This window comes from Furipterus horrens, unplaced genomic scaffold (genome assembly GCF_987537825.1).
Source record: "Furipterus horrens unplaced genomic scaffold, mFurHor1.1.pri manual_scaffold_10, whole genome shotgun sequence".
Classification (NCBI taxonomy): domain Eukaryota; kingdom Metazoa; phylum Chordata; class Mammalia; order Chiroptera; family Furipteridae; genus Furipterus; species Furipterus horrens.
In genome coordinates this window covers 66,356,136-66,382,520 of record NW_028327180.1, presented here as the reverse complement: position 1 = coordinate 66,382,520, position 26,385 = coordinate 66,356,136, and the positions used below count along the sequence as shown (strand labels likewise).

Genomic DNA, 26,385 nt, shown 5'->3' with positions numbered 1-26,385 from the left:
GCTAGTTTGCTGGTTCACCTTAGGAGCAGCTGAAGCCCTGAATGTGAGGGGCAGGGTGTGGCCTTTGAGGGTCACAGGGTGTTTGCCTGGCACCAGCAGGAACCTGTTCAGTTGGTGACCAGCCAGCCAGGCCTAATCAACCCTCAGGCCTGGGAGATATGATGCCCCTTCTCTGGGGCAAGTTTCCCGCTGGCTGGATCCCTTGGATTTGTAAGTGAACCTCTCTCTGGACCTGGAGCCCTTGAGCGTCCAGAGAAGCACACCCAGGTGTGGTGAATGTTGCACCCAGGTCTGCGCTCCTCTCCCCTCTGCTCTGACAGCGCTGCCCTCAGACAGTGCTGACCTTGACTGGCTGCAGGCCACTGCCCCTTCCCCCACCCTCAGGTCTCCTACCCTTCCCCTCCCTATCCTGTGGGGAAAGGGTTACCGCTAGCATTTGCTCATGGTGAAAACCAACTACAAAACTACACAAATCAGACTTTTAATAATTTATTATTATAATAAAATATCTTGAATAAATATCAAATAGCTTAAATAAATAAATAAATATTAAAATACATAAATACATAAATAAATATTAATGATCCCTGCCAGTGTAAAAGTCCGCACTCCCCTACCACACCTGAGTCAGGGTCAGCCTGGCTCAGAGCAAGTCCTCGTGGCCCACCACTGGGTCCCTGTAAGGTGAAGATCCTGAGGCTGGGCTCTTTGTGGGTGGGAGGGCAGCGGTCTGTGAGTTCAACTCCCAGGGCTAGCTGCTGGACTGGCCCACCTCACTTCTGGGCTGGACTCCAGCAGTCAAAGGGGATGTCCAGTAGAAAATCATTCAGGTTCTTTTTGAAATCTTTGAAGGTGGTAATCTCGGTTGCACAGGAGGTTTCCTTAAAGAAAAAGAATAAAAAGGAAACTTGAGTCCAGGTGTGAGTGGGTAATGCTAGGGGAGCATGTTTATGTGCTCCTTGGAACTCAAGAGGTCAGAAGGCCTGTCTGGAGCCCGCCTGCTGACCTTGGTTAGGTGACATGTTGCCACCACTGTGTCACCCAAAGGGTACACAGCTCTGCCAATGGAAGCTGGGGCCAGGGACCTGACAAATTGCCTGAGGCTCGTCTGCTGGGCAATTGGGCCACTGATTGTTTGGTCTCAGGCCAGAACAGAGCAGCTTTGCTAAGGCTGGCTCCAAAAGCCCAAAGGGGCAGGAGTCAAAGCCATAGCATAGGAGTATTTGAGATTTTGTACATTCTGGGAATGCTTCCCTCCTTGTTCCCATGCAATCCAGGAACCCCAAGAAGGGCCAGGGGGAAGTCCTCTCAGGAGGTGGTGCTGGGGCCCCAGAACTTCCTCTGTATCTTAGGTCAACCCTGAGTTTCTTTGGGTTGGCCTCACCTCTGACCTCATTCATGACAACAAGAATGAGAACAGAGCAGCTCCCACTAGGGAGTGCTGTCGGCTCCAGAGCTCCAGGCTTCAACTGCTTGAGCCATAAATGGGCTGGGCTGCTCCCTCTCAGGAGGGTCAAATCATTACAAATCTGTTAACACAGAATCAGAGCCACACCCAAAGGTCTCTCCCTACCCAGTCCTCCACCCCTCTAGACCAAGACCTTCCCACTTGGGGCCCTGACAGGGGCACTCACCGGGGTAGGGGGGCAGTGCTGCTTGTAGTAGTTGGCCATCAAGCTCAAAGAGCCATTGAGTCTGAGGAGGCTGCCCCGAAGGCCTCGCCTGTACAGCCCTAGGCGGGTCTGCAGGCATGTCGGCTCCTGTGGGAAATGACCATTCTTCAGTAAGCCAAGTTTCCAAGTGCCCGCCCCATTACTTCTTCGTGTTCTCATCCTGGCCCCCAAGAGTAGAGTCTGGGAGGGGCACAGGATGATAACCAACTAGTTTCAGGCAGATACAGGCATAAATACTGCCCTGTTCCCCTGTTCACTACAGGCACAAATCTGACTCTACTTCATTGCTCAGCTCAGGACACCCTCAGCCAGCACAACCATATTCCCTTGGTCTAACATCTCAAGAGGGTCCCAGCGCCTAGGAAAGGAGGTCACTATCCCCCCACCATTCAGGGAGAAAGGGGCAGGGTATTGTCTGGACTCCTCTGTGCCTCTCCATAGCCATCGAAATGAGTGCCCCAAGCCCACAGTCAGTCTCATGAACTAACTCCTGCTTGCCCACCTGTTCAAGGTGACCCCTGCCCCTTGAATACTAAGTCTGTCTGTGGCTGCTCAGATAATAAAGAAGCTTGTGTGACTTGCCACAGGGGCAAGGCCAAGGGCTGCCTGAGCATGCCTGCCCTGGCAGCCAGCTGCCAGAGAGGAAGTGGACAACCTTGTGAGGATCCCTCTGAAATGGAGCCACGCCCACCCCCTCTGCAAAGGCAGAGGCCTCTGGGAAGGTGTGTCAGTGAAAAGCATCTTACCTCGCGGTCAAACATTTCAGAGACGATGTCTACTGTTTCATTCTATAGAAAAGGAAAATGTAGTGTTATTAATCTGACAGGCAGGGCTAGTCCAACCCAGGGAGTGGACCAGCAAGGTGGCTCAGGCACAGCCCTCGCTCCGTCCCTCACTTACCATCACAGCAGCAGTGTCACTACTGCTTTTCAGTAGCTTCAGGGCCTCCTTAATGGTGTCCATATGTACAAAGGACGGGGTGACGGGGCTGGGCTGGCGGCTTGGTGCGGGCATGCTGTAAACCACAGTGCCCAGGAAAAGCAGGTTCTGCAGCCACATCCTCCTGAGGACTTTAGCCTTTCTCTCTGAATACTGGGCTCACTAGCAAAAAAGCCCTTATATACAGCAGTTAGAGGAAATGATTAATGGTGACCACAACACCAGGGAGGTGGGGGAACTACCTGCACTGTGGAATCTCCTGGCCCTTATCAGCTACAAATGGGGAAGGTGAGCCTTTTCTCCAGGTGGTCACCATTGGGGGTTTTCATTAATGAGCCCTTCCAAGAGTCGGCAGACCACCTGCCTGCCCCCTTGAACTAGCCTCCCCCAGGCACTTGAACAGCTCGCTCTGGCTACCCCTCCCTCTGGCAGCCTCTGGACACAGCTGGACTTTTTGGCCTAGAGTGGTTGGAGCAGTATCTGGGAGACACAGGATCAAGCCCCTCCTCCCAGGCAGTTATCCCAGGAGGCCTTTGGGTTGGCTGTGCCCACCCTGGTGTCCATTCTAACCCCAGCCTTCCCTTGTCCCCCAAGAGCCCTCTCCTCTGGCCACAGTGAGATTTGAATGTAAGAAGGACTTCACTGCCCCACTGTCCACCAGGCAGATCCCAGCCAAATGGCATAGTCCTGCAATAGCTCACCTCAGCTCCAAGGACCCAGAGCAGTTGACAAGCTCTGCTCAACGAGGATTCTCTTCCCTACAGCCTCTGTGAACAGCAGGAATGACAGCCTTGTACCTGTCCAGTCATCAAGGTCGAAGAGAGTTCCTTCATGGTGAGATCCCATCTGAAAGCCAGCCCTGGTTTACACAGCCCATATTCAACACCCAAGCTACAGTGGTGAGTTGGGGCTCTCAGCTGGGGTGGGACCTGAGTATGAATCCTGGCTCCAGCACCACCTGGCTGTGTGAGCAGCACCCCCTCTGCAGGGCAGATCACCACTCTGAGGTGGGCAGCACCCTCCTACCTCCAGGCCCTGTCAGGCAGCAGGAGCTTCTGGGGCTGGCTGCGGAGTTGTGGCTGCATCCGCACAGGCACAAGGAACAGTGTCCTCTCTAACAAGGTCCCCCAGGCTTCATTTCCTACAGAGCCCCTGCCCCAGCCCACCTCCAGTGCTGGAGGCCTCTCTGTAGAACAGGAACTGCTTCTGGAAAAGCCACAGGCTCTTAAGGAGCTCACAAGTGTTTGATTTTCACAATGGAGTTTGGAGAGGATAGCACGAGGTTATTTTTTTTTTTAATCAAAGTATAGTTGGCAAATAATATTGTGTTAGTTTCAGATGTCCAACATACTGATTTGTCATTGATATGCCCTGTGATGTGATCGCCATACTATGTCTAGTACCCCTCTGGCACCATACAAAATGATCACAATATTAGTGACTATATTTTCTGTCCTGTACATTACATCCCCATGACTTATTTTATAACTGGAGGTTAGTATATCTTACTCCCCTTCATCCACCTCCCAGCCGCCAGGACGGCACATGTTTGTGTTTGCTGCCCATGCTGAGCTCCATGGCCTCAAGGGTGTAGGTCCACATGTGTATGTTTCTGGGTGTCTGTGTGCCCATGTGCTTGGGTGTGTCTGTACATACAGGTGCATTGGGGGGTGTATATTGTCTATGAGGGCACATGTGTGAGCCTGCATGCCTCTATAGCTGCCACTGATATGGCAGAAGCTTTCCATGCTGGGTGTGATGTTTCTGGGCCCCAAAGGCTGATTCGGCCTCGACTGATGGAATCAGACACAAGCCAGGACATTCTGCTGTGCTCAGTGGACAGCCCTCGAGAGCAGATAGAACTCATGGTCTGAGTAGCGTGGCCCAGGCCTGCAGCCCTGGCAAGTTTCACTGCCTGGAGGGAAGGTTCCTGCCCTCGCACAGGAAGGCCAGGCCTTGGTCCTCCCAACCTGAGTGGAGTTTCTGCCAGGATCTGGGATCCACTATGAGGCCAGCCCCGCCCTTCTGAGCCTGGTGACCATTCCTAGAGGCCAGGCAGGGGTGAGAGGATGGCATGTCAAGGCCCTGGCCCTTCCTCCCATGAGGCCTCTACTCAACCCTTTCCAGGGAGCTCTCATGGGGCATGAGGGGCATCAAGGACAGTAGGTGCCATGCAGAATGGAGGTCTGTGTCAGTCAGTGCCCTGGAGGCTGGAAGCTAGGGAATGGGGGCCACAATCAGAGACTAAGCTAGTGGCCAGGGAGCCAGGGAGCTGGTGTGGCCCCTCTGAGAGGGAAGGTCACTTTTTCCAGGAAATGAGTTGATAGTTAGTCAACAAACTTCTCCAATCAGCACCAGGTTCTGTTCTGGGGAGGAGGTGGATGGGACTTTCCCACTGGCCCTCACATCTGGCCCTGGGGGACCCCTAGTCTGGGGAAAGGCAGACAGCAGTGGATACTCCCATTGTGTGGTACAGGCTGGGATGGGGGAAGTTCAGAGCTGAGGGATCCCAAGGAACCATTTCTCCCAGCTTGGGGGTTCAGAGGGACCAGAAAGCACACCTTGAAAGGGCATGTAGAGGAGGTGGGCAAGTCAGCTTGTGCAAGGGAGGGGGAGGACTAAGGAAGAGTACTTAGGGCACAGAGGCAGAGGGTTTGGGAGCAGGTACAGTTAAGACAAAGTGGGCTCCAGAGAGATTTAGAAGGCAGAATCTTCGCAGGACTTGGTGATGTAATGGACTCATTCAGTCAGTATTTATTGAGCATCTACTAGTTCCCAGAAAGGAAGGGGGATACAAGAATGGTGGAAAACAGACAGGGTCCAGCCTTTATGAACTTTGTAGCCCTGTAGATGGAGGAGCAAGATTAATCTACTCACCCCACCCCCACCCCAAAGGGTGATTTTGGATATAAGTAAGAAGAATTAGAACCACTGTCCAGGTGTCTAAGGTGGAGACCCAGGGGACAAAGGAGCAGGTCTGCAGGGTCTAAGGGCCTATGGAAGGGTTCAGCAGTTCAGAGGCTGCATGCTCATTCAAGGACAGACCTGGGAGCAGTCTGTATCCAAGCAATCAATAAGGCCACAGCAGGTTATTCAGGAAGAAGGGCTGACTGAAGGCCAGACAGGGGCCAGGGCCTGATAGCTGCCAAAAAGCTGACCAGTGGCCAAGGCCCTGGGAGAGCAGGAAAAGAGGGAAAGCAGGAGCCGTGGCAGAGGTCCATGCCAGCAGCATGTTCTACGGGCACCGCAGTCAGCACAGGAAGGGCAGAGTCTATGGGTTTGGTGAAGAGGTTCGTGGGAAGCCACACATGTTTCTTCTGGAAAGATGACATCAGAATTAAGGCCATGACACAGGCCGGCATTCCTAGATTGCAGCGCATGGAAAGTGGCAGTGATATCATCTAGAAGGTGTACTGACTCAGGAGCCCCAATAGGACTGTGGGAGGGTGGAGGCAGGACCGTGGTGGGGAGTGTGACTCCTCTTTGGCCCCCTTCCCACAGGGCCAGGAGAAAACCCTCGAAGGGGTTTCCTGTGAGTAGCTCTCCCACAGGCTCTAGAGGAAACAGGGACTTGTGGCCAACCCAGGATCCTTATCATAAAGGAAAGGAAATGGGCCTCCAAGTGGCTTTGCATCCCATGAGGCTTCTGCAGGGGTACTTCAGCTGATCTCACCCTTCCTGGGCCTGCCACCCCTTTGGTGGGGATCCTTGTACTGGCAGCCCACCCAGTCCACACAGTCATGATGGCAGAGGCAGGACTTGAGTCTGTATCCATCTCTGCTTCTACATCAAGGATCAGAAAGCCAGGAAATGCTGATCACCTGGCTAGACCAGTAGAGGGATGTCCCCCTCAGTTCAACTGTAAAGGGAGACTTCTCCAGGTATTGTCAGGGAAGCTAGAGTGGCCTGTGACTCTCCCAGGGAAGCCCTGGGGGCCAACGGCAGAATTTCCGCAGCAGAGCACGCAACGAAAGCTTCCCCGTCTCAGGCCTGGGCTCTCTGCCACTGACCCCTGGGTAGCCCAAGAAAGTCCCTCCTCACTGAGCCTCTTCTTCGTCTGCATAATGGGTTTAACAATCACTGCCTCATAAAGGAAACCATTGCCTGTCCCAGGAAACTTTGTGGGGAATTCTCCCAGGGAGAAGGTGGGACTTCAACCTTTCCTCTCCTTTCCCTACCTCTTTGGGAAGTGCCTGAAGTCTAGACTTGGCAGAGGACTCAGCCTTGCTGAAATTTTCAAGGACACATGCCACTTGCCCAGGCTTTGCTCCAGATAGCATCTTTCCGGATAGATGTGGTGATGTGGAGAGCCCAGCCTCCCGCCGATTTGGGTCTCATGGGTTCCTGCATCACCAGTGCAGGGATAGCCCCGTGGGTGGTTCATCCTTCTCTGGGAGGGGGTTCAGTTCACCCCAGGCCACCCAAGACACACAAAGCAACATCTTTGGCCTCTGTGCTAGCAGCTCCAGACAGACCCCTCCCACATCTCCTCTGTCTATGTCCCCAGAGGTGTGCCTCCAAAAGGGCAGGCTGTCAGGCAAAACCCCAGGTCTGGTTCTGCTCCTATCTGGTGGTCACTTTAGGTAGGGGACAGGGAGGACAAAGCCCCGACTCATATGCACTGTGTTAAGGGTACCAACCAAAATGTGCGCCTAGAATGAACAGCCAGGAAGGGTGGTCAGGAAATGAGCATGAACGAGGGAAGGCTGTGAAGGAACTCACTGCCTGTGTGAGCTTGAGGCAGGAGGGCAGTGAGGAGTCTGCCAGTGAGGCCATATGCTGTGATGGGGGAGGCCCACGGTGGCTGAGAGTTTGGGGAAGCCAGTCCAGACTGGACTGGATGTGGCAAGTTTGGGAGGCCAGGGGGCCTCCAGGAAGACTCTGTTGGTTGTGCGATATCAGCCCAGAGGTCAGGGACCGGTCAGGGCCCAGACATTTGGAAGTCTTTGATGAAGAGGAAGTTCCCAACACCACAGGGCTGGACACAATTTGAACCTTGGGTAGTACCCAGGGATGCCAACTTCTAAGGTTGAGCCAAGGATGAGACCTCCTTTCTCATTTCCTTCCGATTTCTTAGGGCTTCCTTGCTGTTTCCCCAGGGTCCAGCAACTGCACACTCAGGCCAGTGACAGCCCACGCATGGGTGGGTTCAGGCCTGCCTACCACCAGGCTCTCCCCACCTGTGCCTCCCACCTGCCGCCTCAAGGACTCCCTCCAGGGCTGGAAACACATCCCCTACATGTGCGTCTGTGTCCCCTAGCCTCATCCCCAGCTAGGAGTGTCATCAGGCACCCAGAAGGGACCACTGCCTTCATCTGCAATTGAGGGCTGCATTAAAAATTCAAAGGGGGAGAAATCATTTGACTAGAAGCCTTTAAAACCCAAAGGGCAAGGGTGCCCCTCTCTGCCCTCTCTGTTGGACTGGAGGCCAGGCCAAAGTGCTGGGTAGGAGCCTGGGGACACATGCTCAGCTGCCACACCTGCCTCCCCCTGGAGCTGATGGGCCAGAATAAAGGATGCAGATGTGGGTTTTCCACTGTAGGCAGGATGGGTGGTTCTGGAACAAGCTTCCTTGAACTCTCCCTGGGGCCCTGTTTGGTAGGTACATCTCTTGCTTCTGGTTCTTCGGGTCCCACTGGGCCCTGGCCTTGAGCTCCAAGGCCACCTCTGTCCCTATTATGTACAATACCTCTGCCTTTGGGCAGAGCCCCTGCCTTCTTCCCACAACTCACCTAGAAGCTCCCCTTCCTTCCAGGGGTGACTGTCACGCCCCACCACTCAGGCTGAGGGCATGCAAGAGTGATACAAGTGATTGAATTAGGGGTTTGGGCATGGGGTGATCCACAAAGTGTCTCTGGGATGGCTGGAGGGGTCCTTGGGGAGCTCTCCTTCCAGCTCTAGTGCAACCAACTCAAAACTCTCTCTCCCTAACACACACCCATCCACCTCTCCCAGCCATGTCCCCATCCCATCCCCATAGTGGTGTGCTCAGTCCCCTGTGTAGCCTCCAGGGGGCACAGCAGCTCCCTTTGTGGTGAATGCAATGTTGGGGTGCTAGGCCTACGTTCAAGCTTGGCCATTCCTCACTGCACCTGGGCTGTGACTCCCACCTCTGAGCCCCCTTTGGCTCATCTCTGTAAGGAAGTGACTTTGTGGGTTGGGGAGCACTGGGCCACATGGAGGGATGTTTTCTGTTTTGGGTGACTGGGTGCTGTTATTCCCCCACCCCACCCCCAGCCTCAGTCTCCCTGTCTATAAGAGAGGGGAGCAATTGCAGGAGTCTGGATCAGTCTCCAGAGCCTGGAGGTGAGGGTGGGCTAGGCTTCCCTGATGGCTCTCCCTGGGCAGATCCCTCCCCAGCGCCCCAGCACCTCCCACACACAGTCCCAGGAGGAAAGCCCTGCTGGGCAGCAGTAAGTGCTGAGGTCTCTGGCTGACTGGGAAATGACTCAGTCACGTGGCTTTTCCTGGAAAGAGCTAACTTAGAATACCAGGACTAGGGACTCCTGTCCTGACTAGTAGGAGCAAGTGAGTCTGGCCCTCCACCTGAGGAGAGCTAAGAGTCACCCACTGAAAGGGGGCAGGGAGGGCTGATCCAAGGCTCACGGCCCCTCTGAGGGACAGCAGAGTCTGCCCGTTGTTTTGTTAGCAATGCCCTGGGAGGCCTGGCCTGGCCCAAAGGAATCAGACAGAGTCTGTGGAAGGAGGGAAGAGCACCCGCCAGTGTCTCCCCATGAGGGCCCTCACTCCCAGCGCTCTGAGACCTCAGCCTACCAGCCCTCTCCCAGGTGCTCCTACAACTCTGCTGTGGTTGCATCCCTGGGACCTGCTCTGGCCGTGCCCCCCTCCTGCTGCAGGGGCCCCCCCTCCCACGCCTCACCGGCACAGCCCCCCTCAGAGCTGCTGTTCCTGGTTGCTCTCCAGCACAGCCCATGTGCCCTCCAGGGCGGGGCCGAGCTCAGACACTGCCCCAGTGTCTGCTGAAAGAAGTCCCAGGGGCAGCCAGGGTGGAGGCCGCAGACAAGGATTCCATGAGCCCCAAGGAGCAGAGAGCACAGCAAGGGAAAAGAAGGCAGCACAGCATGAACCAAGGCTGGAGGTAGCAGCTGAGCCTGAGGTCTTTGAGGAGCTGGGTAGGAGGGCGGCAAGGCAGGTGATGGCTGTGTGTGCCCATGGCCCCCTCTCAGAAGCTCCACAAGGCGTGGGGAAGGGGGCACACACAGTGGCCAAGCTCTGGATCTAAGCCCCGATGTGTGTGTAGGGGGCTGATGCTGTGCAGGAGGGGCACACATGGCATGTGGAGGAATTTGATGGTAATTGTATGGTGGTTTGGTGAATGGAGGATAGAGCTGAGGCACCCTGGCTGGGCTGCTTGTCCCTGGGGCTGGAACCAGGAGTTTGTGGAGCCAGCAGGTACCTCTGGAGGCCTAAATCCAATCAAGGGAAGACACCAGGTGGCCCTGGACCAGACTTAAAAGCTCCAGTGCCTCAGTGGGCACTGGCCAAAGTACTGTGGCTTAAGGATTCAGAGTCTCTGCAGTTAGACTCCCTTAATTTCTTTGTGCCTCAGTTTCTCTGTATATAAAATGGGGTAATAGATTTCATTGAGTCATTGATGTATTCCCTGAGTCCCTCCTGGGTCCTGCAGAGCAGCAGCAACTTTGTCTGATTCATCTTTGCCTTGATTAGCCTGACCTGAGGTTTCCAAGGGGGAAATTGAGCAACCCCCCAACTCACTCCACCCTGCACTCTGCCACACTGCCTCTGCCTCTCCCACGCTCCCACTGTGGGGCCAGGGGTCCCGTTCTGCCCAGCAAGCGCCCCTTTCCTCCAGCATTCCTCTCCTAGCTGCCCCCTGCCCCCACCTGCTTACCCTGAACTCTTAGACTACACCCTTGCCCCCAGTGCCATCTGCCCTTCCCGTGCTCCTCTGCACCTCTCTCTGCCTGATGAACTCTACTCCTTTCTCAAGCTCCTGGGTATCACTTCCTCTGGGAAGCACCTCTGTTGAGATCCACAGCCACGCAGCCATCACCTTGTCTGTAATAACCCCTCCCCTGACACATATACACTGTGCTGGGCCACAGGAGAGGCCAAGGGGCCTCACCCCCCGCCTGGGTAAGCCATGGAGAGTCCTCAGGGTGTTTGCTGAACTGAGTGAAATGTGGATTCAAGGCCAGGGTGGGAGGGGCAGAGCCCCTCCTGGAGCAGGAGGGTTCAAATGGTGGCACGAGGTGAGCAATGCCTCTCCCTTCTCCTCTCTGTAGGCACTTGCCTTCCTGGCAATTTCTCTTTGCTCTATTTTTCTGTATTTCCAAGTTTTTCAGTAAAAGAGCATATACGCTCTCTCATATTTCCCTCCCAGTAAAAACTTAATATTTTTACAACTAAAATAAAAAGTAAAATTCCTAGTTGCGGCAATCTACATTTTTGCTGAAGAGGCACCTTAGCTGTGGGAGGAGGGAACTTGGGCCTTGGGATGTCGGCCTTCGGACTTCCACAGGGCTTTGCTGCCCCCGTGTGGCTACTGGGCTTATGAATCTGGCGCTAAGGACAGTCTGGGCAGGCTGAGAGAAAAGACTTAAAACTGACAGACCTGCAAGGCAGTTGTGAGCACCCACTGGGTCAGGGAGTCATCAGTCCTCTCTCTACAGGTGGCTGAGCAAGATGGAGAATTGCTCCCACCTGACTGGGGACTCAGCATGGCTTGGTTCTGGGCCCTGGTCCAGGGCTGTGCTGGGACTGGGGCTGGGGTGTGCTGGCCCTGGGACAACGTCTGAGGTTTGGGGTGAGCCTTCATGGGCCAGGTCCATGTTCATCCCAGTCCAACCCGGAGTAGGCTGGACTGCTCTATAAGAAGGGCAATAAGAGCCCCCAGAACATATGGAAAATGGCCGTCACCTCCATCGTCACCCCCACCTCGGGCCCTGCCTATATGCTGACATCTCTCCCACACTTTCTGGTCTTCCCACACCAGGTGTGTGTCTGACCTGACCACTGACCTCCACCTCCTGCCATCATCAGTCACTAAGGAACAGAGACGGAGGGAGAGTTGTGGGCTACCTACCAGAATTCCCTCCAACCACAGGTCTTCCTTTGACCCATGAAGGCTCCCAGCCCATTTCACTCTCCAGACCTTTGCACTGACTGTTGTTCCCTCTGTCCAGAGCTCTGTGCTCCCTGATTGCCACATGGTTTGTACTTTCTTGTCATTCAGGTTTCAACCTGTATGACACCTCCTCAGGAAGACCTTCCGAGACCACTCAACATAAAGCAGCCTCACTGGACCCCTTCCATCTGTCTAGTTCCCTGCTGTATCCACAGCATCTAGTATAGGCCTGACATACAAGTGCTCAGCCAATGTTTGAGAAATGTATTGACTTGAAGTCACAAAAGAAATGTAGTACCATCCAGCCTGGAATGGATTGGACAGCCCAGAGGTCAGCAGGGTTTGAGTTGGTCTCTGAAGTAGGAACTCGCCTTGAGGAGCCAGGATCAGGGCATATGCAGCAGAGGTGACAGTGTGGGTAAAGGTTTAGAGGTAGAAAACAGGTGTGCGGTTCATTTAGGGCCATGGCATGTCTGTTGGCTGGCGCATGGGGGGAGTGGGTAGCTGTGGGTGTAAGGAAAGAGGCTCAGGTGTGGAAGCGGGCCTTTTACACTTTTCTAGGGAGCGGGACAGATCCACAGACTCTGAGGACTGGAAAAATAAAAATGAGACCAGCCTGGTCAGATATGCATTTTCTAAAAATGGCTTCCCAAAAAGACACAGGTTGCCATGCTGTGGGCTCTGGCTCCCATCTGGGAGCAATAAGGCCTGATGGGTAGGACGGGGTGGGAAGGTGGGGGGGGAGGTGGCTAAATCATCAGGCAAGAGAGTTACTGAGACCTGAGTCAAATTGAGACACGAGCAACAAAGCAGTTGATAATCACAGTGTGGTTTATTTTCACAGATGAATAGAAACTGCGTCCAAACCTGAGGTACAAATGAACATGGCCCCAAGTCCCTCTCCTGAATCTTGTTCAGAAGGAATAGGACATGGCTCCTCTGCTAAAAATAAATACACCTCAAAAGGTGATAAATAAATATGCTTCACAAGGTAATAAATAAATAAATAGCCTCAATAGGATAAAAATGAGAACATAATCACACACAAAAAAAAGCCAAACAGGGGCTGCACATTTTAGAAATTTGGTAATTAACAATTCATCTGACTTCACTGGAGAAAATAAAATCCCCCCGGTCCTGTGGGAGGCTCCTCAGGGATTTTGCTGTTTCTGATGTCCCAAGGCCTGTGTTAAGGAGACCCGAAGAGGAATCTGGAGCTGAAATTTTAAGGAATGAAATTCCTAAGGAAATCCAGATATTCCTTCAACTTCCTCCTGAAATCGCCCCAGTCAGACATATTGATAGAGGTTTTGTTTTCCTGTGAAAAAACCAGAAAGTTGGTATCAGATGAGGCTGGGCTGGAAGGCAGGTAACAGGCTGGGGGTCAGGTCAAGGCCAATGGCACCGCCTATAGGGGCATCTTAGGGGGCAACTTACCATGGACATGGAGGTGGGCAGGACTGCCTCCAATTCCTGTGGGAAGAGACCAAAGCAGACAGAAATTCATTCTCCTGGATCAGGAGCAGGCCCTGCTACCGTCTTCCCTGGAGAAAGGACAGGGCCAAGGCAGAGATCCCAAAACCTTTGACAGCTTCACATACCAGAAGATTGTTCTTTATTTTCTCTCCTGTATTATTAAAATCCTTGGCAGCATTCAAGAATTTATTCAGGTTTGTCCTCAGAAAGGTTTTATTCTAAGGGGATAAAGAATACACAGAAAAGGGGAAAGTTGGGGAGTGTCCTTCCCTACAGTTTTCCAAGACTTTTTTCAAGGACATCCTTGGACAATCCCCTCCTCATCCCCTTCTTGCCCAGGTTATGCCCCCAGAGGGCAGACTTCAGGGAGGCCTACTTCCCACCCACAGGTGCCCCTGAATCCATGCCAGCTGCAGAAAGGGCCCAGGCAGGTCTTTGTGCACTTGGGGGGGAAATGTTTTTCAAAAGAAACTGTAAAAGGCAAAAGACTGGCTAAGGGAAATTCCTGGGGCCAGAAAGATTAATGCCTTGACTGAATTAAGGAAAACAGACTCAACAAGAGTCAACCTCTTGTTCGACCCAAGAAATGCCACATACGTGAAGTTGCGATTATCCCTGAAGCCAACAGGTACAGGAAAAGTAACTAAATGATCATGTACAAGGCTGGCCAAGGTGGAAAACATACTCTGTTTTTTAAGGGAAAGGAAGGAAGCAGGCATGTTCATGGGGGAAATTTCAGTCTGCCAGTCCAGAGGCTGCCCCCTGAAAACTAAAGATCTTTGGTATTCTTCATCTCGAGCTGCCTTTTTGCTTCATAATTTAAATGAAATATTTTCATATTATAGCCATGGCTGGGGAAATGGTTGGACACCTGTTAAGCACCAGACACTGCTCTGGGAAATTCATGCACATTGTGCTATTTAATTCTCACAACCACCCCACCGAGATAGGTGCTATTCACCCTATTTACACGTTAGGCAGTGTTGTGACATGTCTGAGATCACCCAGGCAGGAAGTGGATTGCGACCCAATGCAAAGAGGTGTGTGGGGCTGAGCTCTTACCCTCAGGATGGATTGATCATTTGGGTCCAAGGGAGCCTGTGGGTGCAGAGAGAGAAAGAGGGAGCACCCGTGAGTCCTGTTGGCCTGAGCACCTGCCAACCCTTCCCTGCCCCATGCCAACCTTATCCCAGCTACTCACTTGCGAAGGCACAGGTGTCTGGTCAAGGATTTTGTTTATTTCTTCAATCAGAATGTTGTGATCCATTGTAGTGGGCTTCCCCTTAGCTGGAGGGGTGCAGTGTGTAAGCAGGAGCAGGAAAACGGGCAGGCTGAGAAGGATGCTCATCTTTGGGCTGGCAGGACGCGTTCTGTCTTGTGCTGGTCCTTCATGGTGTTCTGCAGTGTCTGAGACAGCCTTTTATGTGCAGTGACAGTGTGCCAACAACCGTGGTGAGGGGGGGCAGGCATCGGAAGAATCTTTATCTCACATGGAACCTCCATAGCAAACCACAGACTTATTCATCACTGTCGTGAAACTTGGGGAAAAATTACCAAACGTATATCTCCTCATCTTGTCAAGGAGGCTAAGAGATTGGTTGGCCACTGAGCAGAATGGGGACAGTTGAGAGGACTTTTCTAACAGGTGAGGGGCCATCTGATTCTGAGCCCCCTCAAAACTCCTGCTCAGTGAGACCTGGTTGTGCCATCCCCTGGACAGGCCTGCCCCTCTGCTGCCCATCCCACCTGGCATGGCCTGGTCCTGCCTGCGTGTCCAAGTGAGGGCCCACTGGAACAGACAAGGTTGTCCAGCAGCCTGTCACACTGTTAAGCATCCACGTGTGAGCTCATCCTGGGGAACACACCTCTTGACACCCCTCCCAACACTGAGTCACTGGAGTTAAAATCCCCAGTGGTTAGCCTTGTGGGCTTTGGGAAGCTTCTCCTTGACACTTTCTGTTCCTGGTGGGTGGCAGGTAGAACTCAGGCACCAGATTCCATTCTTCTATTGGCCTGATAACAGCACAACCCAACTCTGCCCTTGTGGTGGGATCTTAGCTCCTAGTGTAGGGCAGGCTGCAGGTGCTGGGCAGTAGCTCAGATCGCACTCAGGCAGCACAGAGGAGCTGGGCTCAGGGACCTAAGGATGGGGATACTTGTAGAAACTATCCCAGGGGTAGGGGCTGGCCTCAGGAGGTTTAGATGGTGGGATTGGCAAGGTCTGAGGGTGAGGGAAGGGAAAAGGGAAGGGCAAAACCCTGATTCCTGACAGGTGTTGAGAGCCGGTGAGCAGAGGAGAGAGTGGTGTCCCAGGCATCTAGATCCCATCCAGCACTGAAGCTTGGATCCGGCAGGTGCAGGTCTGGTGGGAGGGGTTTGCAGAGCAGCGAAGGGAGAGGACAGGGACTGACCCTGGGGGAGGCTACAAAGGACCAGAGGGGCGGCAGCCGGAGAGGAAACAAGGAAACAAGGTGGGAGGGGACCCCTTCCCTTTGGAGCAGTCAGGCCTGGCCCAGGCCCAGGGCAGGGGTGTTGGTAATGGAATGAGTGTGATGGGGGTGGGGAAAGAAGAGGGGTGGGATGATAAAGCCAGGGTTGGGTGGGTTGTGACTCCATCAGTGTGGGGAGATGAGGGCAGGTTAAACTGAGGCAGGGGAATTTGGGTGTTTTAGGCTTCTGAGCAGCAGCTGATCTGGTAAGATCGGGTTTAGGATATGGCTGCAGAGGTGTCAAGTGAATCGGCCATGACACAGGGCACAGGATGATGCCTGGAGCGAAACACGCAGCTTCTGGCCCAGCTCAGCCATGGGCCAGGCCCTGTGCTCCACCGTCTGAGCCCAGAGCCTCCTCAGAATGCAAGTGGAGTCTTTCAAAGGCACGCGTGAAATGAGGCCACATGTGGGGAACCTTGGGTCCAGGTCCCCTTGAAGGCACAATTTATTCAACAAACGTTTATTAAGCACTTGCCGTGCACAGACACTGTGAGTAAAACAGACATGCCTGTCTGCTTAAGAAGCTCACAGTCTTGTGGGGAGAGGCAGACTGAAAGCCTTGCTACTTTCAGCTGGGACCTTGGACCTGCCGATCCAGCATCACCTGGGGGCCAGTTACAAGTGCAGACCCTCAGGTCTCACCCCAGGCTTTCTGAATCAAAAATCACATTTTGACAAGGTCCTCAGGTGACTCGCATGACATTTAAGACATCCTGATTGAAAAGCCCAGAGACCCAGGGCTTCTTGACTCCTCGGCTGTGCTGGATGTTATCTTCTATATACAAGTTTGGTGGTGCTGTGCACCCCAAAATGTGATTTCTTATGGAGAAAAGCCTTTTTGTGTGTGTAAATGGGCTTTTTGAGGGAATTTTAAAACACAGTGAATTTTAAAATGATGAAGGCTGAACAGCCCTGTAGATGTTTCTTTAGAAGACCTGACTGCATGTTGTATAGTAGCAAAGAAAAATTCTATGTAGTGCTATTATAGATCTCAACATTTGTAGGAGAAGGAAGTTTAGGCTTCAGGCTAAGTGCCTTGTAAGCACTGTGGAGTTTTCAGCCAGGGGGTGGGGGTGGGGTTTAGTGCCTTGAAGGTTTGGGTCCAGGAAGCCCACCCAGTCTAGCTACTGCGGGGAGAATGGCTGGGAAGAGGCAGCACGGCAGGGTGGCCAGTGATGGACGGTGAAGTCCCTGGACCATAGATGGTAAGAAGGCTGAACTACGTTGATTCTGGCAGGGATGGGAAGAGCTGGATGAAGGTTAAGACTCTATTAGCTAACTTCTGAGAGGCACTTAGTAAATGCCAGGCACTAAGTTCTTTTCATGGGTTAACTCATTTAATCCTCAGAATGAATCTATGAGGTAGGTACTCTGATTATTCCCATTTTACAGCTGAGAAAAGTGAGGGTCAGGGAGGCTTAGTTCATGCAGCCAGGAAGTGATGCCACCAGGGCTGATGCAAGCAGGTCTGTGAGCACCCACCTCCACAGCACTGGAAAGTGACAGAACTAGGAGTGATGCAGAGTGCCAGGAGGGAGGCAGCAGGGTGAGGATCAGTTACGGACCCTGGCATTACTGGCAGGAAGGCCACTGGAGCATCTTGGGGAGCAGTTTTAGTGTGAGCTGGGGGTAGAGGCCCTGGCAGTGGGATGAGCAGTGAGCAAGGGTGACCAAGAAGGTAAAGGACTCTTTGAAGGAGTTTTATTCTGAAGGGAAAGAGAGACAGAGCAACTAGAGGATTCAGGAGGCTGGAGAAGGATCTTTCCAAACAGGGAGCTTGAGGATCTCTCTGGAGATGAGCTGGGAATGGGTGAGAGAGCTGGAAAGTGGGCCAGCACAGTGGAGGCCTGAGGGCCACATGCACAGGAAGGGTTCCCCCCATTAGTTGTCACCTGCCCACCTGAGCAAAGAGCTCAGGCAAAGGCTGCCTGAGTGGGCCCAGTCCCCCTGGTGGGGAAGGTGCAGGGGGTTGCATCCACAGCTCTGGTGTCAAGAGGAGACAATGGCTTCTGTGTTCCCAATGAAATAGGCAAAGTCGTCCCCTGAGGGTTGGGGGAGGTGGAGTTAGAGGCATGTTGGGTGGAGTGGTTGGGAGTCTGTGAGCTGACTGCCTGGGGATGACCTTGAGGAGCTGGCAGCTGGGGCGGTCAGAGCGCAAGGAGGTTGGGATAATCCTGGGCTCTTCACTGGGCCAGAGGGTGGAATGCAAGGCCCCTGAGGCAAGGCGAGGGGGCCATGGGAGGAGCCCTGATGGGTAGGGAAGAGAGCAAGGAGGGCCTGAGCAAGGGATGCCTGAGCTGGTGTGGGCAGATGCCCTGCAGAGGCCCACTGGGTGCCATCCAACAGCTATTCCCACACCAGGACCGAGTCCCTTTCGACCCAGCAAGTGTGTTCAGAGGGAGCGGCAGCTGCCTCTGTAGAGAAAAACTGGGTACCTTCCACAGCCCTTCTGCAACCTCTCAGGGGACCAGGGGAGCTTGAGCCTCCCCCTGGAGTCTCTTTGGAGTTTGGCCTTGACTCTAAAGAAGTTGGTTCTGCCCTGGCTGGTGTGGCTCAGTGTATTGAATGCAGACCTACAAACTGGCTTGCTGGTTCAATTCCCAGTCTCTGGCGCGTCGATGTTTTTCTCCCTTTCTCCCTCCCTTCCCCTCTCTCTAAAAACAAATAAAATCTTTTTTAGAAAATACAGAAGCTAGTTCAAGTGAAATCACAGGAACTCCCTCCCAACTCTCCCTACCTGCGCAGCCCTTGGGAGAGGCCTAATACTGTGTGAAAGTGATTTCACCCTGGGGCGTTTTGTCAGCCTGGCCCAGGGAGGCCTTCTGGGCATGCTGAGCTGATTGCAATCAGGACGGGAAATGAGCTAAGGAGGCCCAACCTCCGGCTGGCCTGGCCTGGCCGAAGAGAGGCCCTGCTAGGGCTGGGGCAGGAGAGTGGGCCTGGGGACTGCTGGCTGGGGTCTGCAGGAAAGAGAGAGACTCTGTGGGTTTCAGGTTCAGTCTCTGGACCCCATCCAAGAGAACTCTGTGGGCCTGGCTCTGCCCCACCTGTGGCCTGGATTCACTCAGAGTGGGATACTGGGATCCAAAGTCCTGGCCCCTGGGGCCCCTCCCATCAGAGGTCCATGTCTGCTCTCCCCTACAGACCTAGCAGAATTTTCTGGGGTGCCCAGGCCTCAGTCATTATGACAACCTCCCCTGCCACCCTTTCCATGGTGTCATGTGTCATTCAGTCTGCCCATGATCTCAGTCATGCTTCCGCTGTTTGCCCTGACCACGCTGCCTGGTTTTTTCAGTACAGAGGCAGCTCAGGGCTCCTAGCCGGCCAAATAGTGCCATCACGTTTCACTTGTGCACCTAGGCAGAGAGGTCAGGAAAGAGCCACCTGGGTGGGCCCAAATGAGGAGGCGTCGCCTCCTATTCCATCCAGCTGTTCACCTTCCTAGGCCTGTACAGCCTCAACCTGTGCACCCTCAGTTTTGTATCCCACGCTGCACGAGGTGGCCTTTGGGGGCCCATCTATGTAGAGTGGAGCTCCTCTCCAAGTCCAGTCTAATAGAGAAGACAGATGAGCATTACTGTTTGGAACAAGCCTGTGGGAGGGGGCAGCCCAGGCATGAGGCAGCCTCACCCCGCCTGGGACTGTTGGGGAAGACTGGAAAAAGGGACAGCTAAGACCTGAAGGGTGGTCTGTGAAAGGATAAAGTCAGCACCATTGCCTATTGTGACAGCACTTGCCGAGCAGGCCTATGACCTTGTTAAACATGACTGCCATTTTACTCTTCTGAGCTTATGTCCCTAGGACTGGAAATCACTGGAAAGTAAGAACAGAACTAACAGTTCCCTACAGCCACAGGCAGAAGAAAACATTGGAACAGACAGCCCAGGGGCCACACAACAGCTACCCCTACCCTCTTTCAATCCAATTATAATCCAATGAAAGCTCAAAACCTCTACCCCTCAATGCTGGTGTATCTGTCCACACCATGCTCCTCTCCTTTCTTGGAAAGTGAATAAAAATTTTCCTCTTGTAGGTGAGATCATCTGGTATTTGTCTTTCACCTCCTGGCTTATTTCACCCATGAGTGGAACCTAATGAACAAAAGAAACAAACAAGCAAAATAGAACCAGTGACATGGAAATAAAGAACAACCTGACTGTGATTAGAAGGAGTGGGTGAGGGGGATAATAGGGAAAGAAGGGAAAGGGTCTAGTCAAGGAATAAGTATAAAGGACCCATGGACATGAACAACAGAGTGGGGGTTGACTGTAGGAGGGGGTGGTGGAGCAGGGGAGAGCAATGGAGGAAAAATTGGGACAATTGTAATTGAACAACAATAAAATAAAATAAATGAGAAAACAAAAACAAACTTTCCCCTCTACACTTCTCTTTTTGAATTCTTTCATAGCCCACTCCACCAAAGCACCCTAACAGTCTGGAGCCAGGAATGTCACAGAGCAAGTGCTCCCAAGCAGAGTTGGGTTTTGGGATGCAAATATTCTGTCTGTTGACCTACAGCTTAATGGCCACAGCTCCTAGGATACTTGGGTAACTGGGTGGGGCCATGTTGCTCTTATTATCATTAATAAATGTATAGTCCTACAGTGCCCATCACTCTCTGGTTGCCCACCTGGAACACAATGATTTGAGACATGCATTCCTATTGTGTTCGTTGTATTTATCTCAAAACCAAGAGCCAGGGGAGGGACAGGCAAAGAAGCTGCCTGAAAACTGTGAGGTGACAGTGTTGGGACTTAAGTGCTATAACACAGTGTTCCAGGCTCTTAAGAACTACTCTTCTAAGTGGTTGGCACTTCACACAGATTATTAGCCATGTGGATGATGTTGCCAGGTAAAGTCATGTCTGCCTCTCAGGCAGGGAGACAGAGGCCCTCTTGTGGTGCTATCTGTTTTAATTATGGAGCCCTCTCAGGAGCCCCTGAGCAGAGCTCGGAGGGAGTATGAAAGCCTCACATGTACCTCCGATTTCAAAGGGTTCCTTCTCTGGGAAAAAGCAACACTTTAGAGTCACTTTCTTCTCTTAGAGAGGCTTTCTATGTCAGACCTGGGTTTGGGTCCAGTTTCCACACTCTGCAGTTAATCTCTTCAATGTTGTGGTGTTGATTTCTCTTGGGATTCCATCTTTGAGTGTTCCCCTTGGTATTTCCCTATTCTGTCCCCCAAGGGAGCTCCTTCTCCCTGGCTCCACCATCAGCCGCATCTCCTCTCATCCCTTTCCCCATTGTCCACATCTGCTTCCTATGGTACCTATGGCCTAAGTGGACACAGGGGAGTTAGAAGGGCTTAAACCCCTAGTGAAGAAGGTCACCTGCCAAGCAAGAGGCCTGTGAGGAAGAGATTATAGGGTGATCACTGAGAATGGAACATGGGGCTCAGAAGAGGTCATGCCAGGAGTTTTCTCTTGATGGGGAATCTGTGAACTCAGGAGCTCCTTACTGTTCCTACAGGGAGACCTGAAGGATGCAGACATGTGCCCCATGGGATGCACCTGCCACAGAGAGCCTCATAGCCAGACCAGCCCTGTCTAAGCATCAACAACAGATAAGAGGATGACAATAGAGCCTGTTGTGTAACAGATACCTCTTCCCAGGGAGGAGAGGGGTCTGAAGAGGGAGAAGGGGAGAGAAAGAAGGGACCATGCCCTCCCCTACCCCCACCATGTCAGCTCTGTGTGGCCAGAGCTGGCCAGCCCTGGGGAGGGGAAGATACGGTATCAAATTGGCCCTGAGCTACACTAGGTTGTCTTTTATATTACAAGTTGGGAATCTGCCCAAGAAGTTGACCAGAGTCAGGAATGAGTGGTAGGAAGGGACGCAGTTGAATGCAGTCATTGGAAAAAATAAAAGTGGTGTCCCTACCGTGGTCTAGTCATTACATGGACACCTACAGCTATATTGCATTGTACACCCTGCTTCCACTGCTGCTGAAGATCCCTTCATACCCATCACTCAAAGTCACTTATTACCATGCATTTGCCTTCCACTTTACCCACCCTGACTACCATCTTCTGTGGGAGATCTGTCAGGTGTGGATAAAATTCCCTGAGAGGAGGGAGGAGAGTCTAGATACATTTTCCCACTGTCTCTGACTCACACAGATCTTCCTCAGGGGCACTCCTTTTGGGGACTTAACTCTAGCTCCTAGACTTTCGCCCTCTCTGTGCTATGCCCAATCGGTGGGTCCTACACCTTCTGTCGTCCTCCCCTTTGCACATATGACCCTGCATTTCGCTTCTAATGTAACTTACCAGTTAAATTTGCAGGAATTTAGGTTGAAGCATTTGCTTGACTGTTGAGAAAATGTTTTCCACTGTCCAGTAGTCCATGAGGCTGGGGTGAGTTTAGGAGGCCATGGCAGGAATGCCATACTTAATTTGTACCTAGATTCCTATGTCAAAAGAGCCATGAGGTCGCTGACAGTGAGGAGAAAGTGAATTTGAAGACTATGGGTCTCTCTGGTCTTGGTAGTTGTAATTGTACTGGCCTCTCTCACAATTGTTTTCTTAACTGAAATTGCCTTAGTTCCTCACTTGAAACATCTAGTCTGTATTTGTACACTATTGTTCCTAGCAGCTGTCTTCATCTGCTTGAGATGCTTTAACAAAATACCATAGACCAGGTGGCTAATAAACAACACAAATTTACTTCTCATAGTCCTGGAGGCTGGAAAATCCTAGATCAAGATGTTGGCAGACTCGGTGTTTGATGAGGGGTCAGTTTCCTGGCTCATGAGTGGCTGTCTTTTCTCTATAACCTCACATGGAAGAAGAGGCTGAAGAGTCCTCTGAGGCCTCCTTCATAAGGACACTAACCTCATGTGTGAAGTCTCTGCCCTCCTGATCTAATTACCTCCAAAAGCCACGGGAATCTTGGAAGGACAGAAACAATCAGTCTATAGCAGCAACATTATTCATAGCAGCCAAAAGGTAGAAACAACCTAAGTGTCCATCAACACCTGAATGGATAAACAAAATGTGGTAGATACATACAATGGAATATCATTCAGCCTTAAAAAGGTAGGAAATTCAGACACATGTTGCAACATGGATGAACCCTGAAAACATTGTACTGAGTGAAATAAGCCGGTCACAAAAAGGCAAATATTGCATTCCTCTTATATGAGGTATTTTGAGTGATGAAATCCATAGAGACAGAAAGTAGACGGTAATTGACAGAAGCTGATGGGAGGGGAAAATGGGTAGAGAGTTTCAGTTTGAGAAGATGGAAAAGTTCTGGAGATGGATGGTAGTGATGGTTACACAGTATTAATATACTTAATGCCACTGAGCTAAATACATAAAAATGGTAAAATGAGACTTGAGATTCAAGATGGTGGTGGAAGTAGGTGGAAGTTATACCCACCTCCTCCCAGGACTAAACTGAAATTACAGCTAAAATATAGAACAATCAACTTCAATAACCACCTGAAGACTATCTGAACAAAAACCTTATAACCAAGGATTTACAGAAGAAGCAACTCTGAGAATCTGGAGGAATATCTCAGCTGCAAAGTTCCCCTTGAGGAGTGTGGGGTCTCAGCCTCATGAGGGGCTTCCCACCCAGAGCACCAGATCCAGGAAGAGGATCCCATATAACATCTGGCTATGAAAATCAGTGGGGATTCTGTCCACCAGAGAGAGAGAGAGAGAGACAGAAGTCAGCTAGAAACCTAGACACACTCTTAATGGACCAATGCACAGGATCTCTTTCATAGCCACTCACCCTCGCTCCATTGGAGAAAGGGTGTCTTGTAAGAGATGAGTCTTGTGAGGAGAGACTGGGTTGTGTGGCTCCAGGGAGAGAGCTGAAGGGGCAGTCACCAAGGTCCCTGTGCTGAGTCCCTCTCCCACACCACCCACAGACTCCATCTTTCTCAGGTGGAACACTCCCTTCCTTAGAGCATCAGCTTGGGGAATGCACTAGCCCCATCCTCCTGACTCCCTGTTGCCCCATCCTGCCAAGCTCATGCCCTGCAGAGGACTTAGCTGCCTGGGTCCCTGGTATAGAGGTTCAGGGGGGCTCAAGGGGTAACAGAGACTGAGTTCTGTGGCTCTGGGGTGGGGACCATTTCCCCAATTTCCCATGAGCCTGACTGGTACCACCCCCCTTAAGAGATCCATTAGCCCCACCCTCCAAACCCCCAGCATCCTGCCCTGCTGAGCTCAGTCTCTCCAGGAAATTTAGACAGAATCTTGGGCAGACTGAGTTGTGTGGCTCTGGGACAGGGGACATTTATCTCTGCACCCCACCGGTGCAGAGCTTTCCCTTCACATGACCAAATCTTGGTCTGTTTGAGCCTAATGAACTCTGCTGGCCTCCCCCTGAGGATTCCCTGAGACCCTGTCCCACCACAAAGATATGCAGGTAACTGGCGGGAGGCAACTGGCCTTAGTGTATCCTGGGACTTTTGCTGAGTGGCCTCAGATCCAGAACTGGCACAGAGTATGAGTCTTATCAATCTGGTGAAACCATATGCCTCTACCTGGTGACTCACTGATAACCTATCTCATGCAACTCACATACTGCCAGATGATCTTGTAGTGACTGAGCCCAACAGGAAGCTGTTAGGTGAAGTTAGGCAGAGGTGGATCTTGGGGTGCCTTGGGCCTTTTGATGACCTGCTCCTGGGCTTGGTGCTGGTGGAAGCCAGCCTTAGTGCACAGCTTGGCCCTTTCCATACACACCCAGGCCCAGTAGAGGCAGTCACAAACTGTGGATTGCTATGTACCTCCAAACAGGTGGAGTTTCTCTCAAGAGGCCCCAGAAACAACATGTCCAGTGGCAGTCTTTAGACAACATTAGAGCTGGATCCAATTAGCTCAACAAGCGGCACACCCAAAGAGAGATTCTGGCAGGCACTAGACCCTCCTGAGGTAAATTTATCTTTCCATGGCTAGCACCTGCACAGTAGCTTGTATACTGTGGTCAAAGACAGTCCTCAGAGTCAGCCAGCCTGAGGCTTGACACCACAGACCAACAGCAATTAAGACTCAAATGCAGTAGGAGGGCTCACATAACACACACAAGGGACATGACTGGTGCATCCAGCTCAGGTGATCTGGGAGACTGCATCAGTGGGTCCCACAGGGCATCTACTATATAAGTCCACCTTTATGAAGACAGGAAGACATAACAGGTCAACCTAATTGACAGAAACAAATGCAAAGAAGCAGTCAAAATGGAGAGACAAAGAAACATGCCCCAAATGAAAGAACAGAAAAAAATCTCCAGAAAAAAGGAACTAAATGAAAGGGAGGCAAGCAATCTACCAGATACAGATTTCAAAATGATGGTTATAAGAATGCTCAAGGAACTTAGTGAGAACTTCAAAGACATGAAAAAGGACATAGAAACTATGAAAAGGAATCAATCAGAAATTAAGAATACAATATTTGAAATAAGAATACACTGGAAGAAACAAACAGTAGATTAGACAAAGCAGAGGATCAATTCAGTGTGGCCTGCAACCAGTCATGTGCCCTGACCAGGGAATCAAGCCAGGGACATTCTCGTTTGAGGGATGATGCCCAACCCACTAAGCCACACCTGTCAAGGCAACATTGGTTAGAGAGAGAGAGAGAGGGATGAGAGATGAGAGAGAAACATCAACTGGTTGCCTCCCATACACAACAGATTTGGGATTGAACCCATAACCTAGATATGTGTTCTAAGCAGAAATTGAATCCACAACCTTTTTGGTGTACAGGACAATGCTCCAACCAACTGAGCCACCCAGCCAATGCTTAATTTTTTATACACCAATAATGAACTATCAGAAAGAGACACTAAGAAAACAATCCCATTTTCAATTGCATCAAAAACTACCTAGGAATAAATTTAAGGAGGTAAAAGTCCTGTACTCAGAAAATTATAAGATAGTGAAGAAATAAGTTGAAGAAAATACAAATAAATAGAAGAATATACCACGCTCATGGATAGGAAGAATTAACAATCTATAGATTTAATTCAATTCCTATCAAGATACCAATGGCGTATTTCACAGAATTAGACCAAATATTCCAAAAATTTATATGGAACCACAAAAGACCCCAAATAGCCACAGCAATTTTGAGAAAAAGAAGAAAATTTGGGGTACCATGTTACCTGATAATAAACTATATTACAAGGCTATAGTAATAAAAACAGCATGGTACTAGCATATAAACAAACATATAGGTTAATGGAACAGAATAGAGAGCCAAAAAATAAACCCACATGTATATAGTTAATTAATATTGGACAAAGGAGGCAAGAGCATACAATGGGGTAAAGATAGTGTATTCAATAAATGGTATTGAGTAAATCAGACAGATAGATGCAAAAAATGAAACTGGACCACCTAATCCCATATACAAGAGTAAATTCAACATGGATCAAAGACTTAAGTGTAAGACTCAAAATCATAAAACTTCTAGAAGAAAACATAGGCAGTAAAATCTTGGACATATCTCTTAATAATATTTTTTTTTCTGATATATCTCCTCAGGCAAGGTACAAAAGAAAAAATAAACTAGTGGAACTACATCAAACTCAAGTGGTTTTACGCAGCAAAGAAACCATCAACAAAATGAAAGGACAACAGACTGAATGGGAGAACATATTTGCCATTGCTACATCTGATAAGTGGTTGATAGCCAAAATTTATAAATAACCCATACAACTGAACACCAAAAAAA

General features: G+C 51.2%; 1 protein-coding gene across 1 annotated transcript; it reads right to left on the bottom strand.

Moving 5' to 3' along the window:
* Positions 1 to 591: 591 nt before the first annotated feature.
* CSF2 (colony stimulating factor 2) lies at positions 592 to 3,778 on the bottom strand. The gene is made up of 5 exons (XM_090289229.1): positions 3,314 to 3,778; positions 2,574 to 2,788; positions 2,420 to 2,461; positions 1,635 to 1,760; positions 592 to 881 (listed from the first exon to the last, which is right to left on the bottom strand). The coding sequence occupies exons 2-5, from the start codon at positions 2,730 to 2,732 to the stop codon at positions 774 to 776; spliced, it is 435 nt and encodes a 144-aa protein (XP_090145355.1). The 5' UTR covers positions 2,733 to 2,788; positions 3,314 to 3,778; the 3' UTR covers positions 592 to 773.
* Positions 3,779 to 26,385: the final 22,607 nt, after the last annotated feature.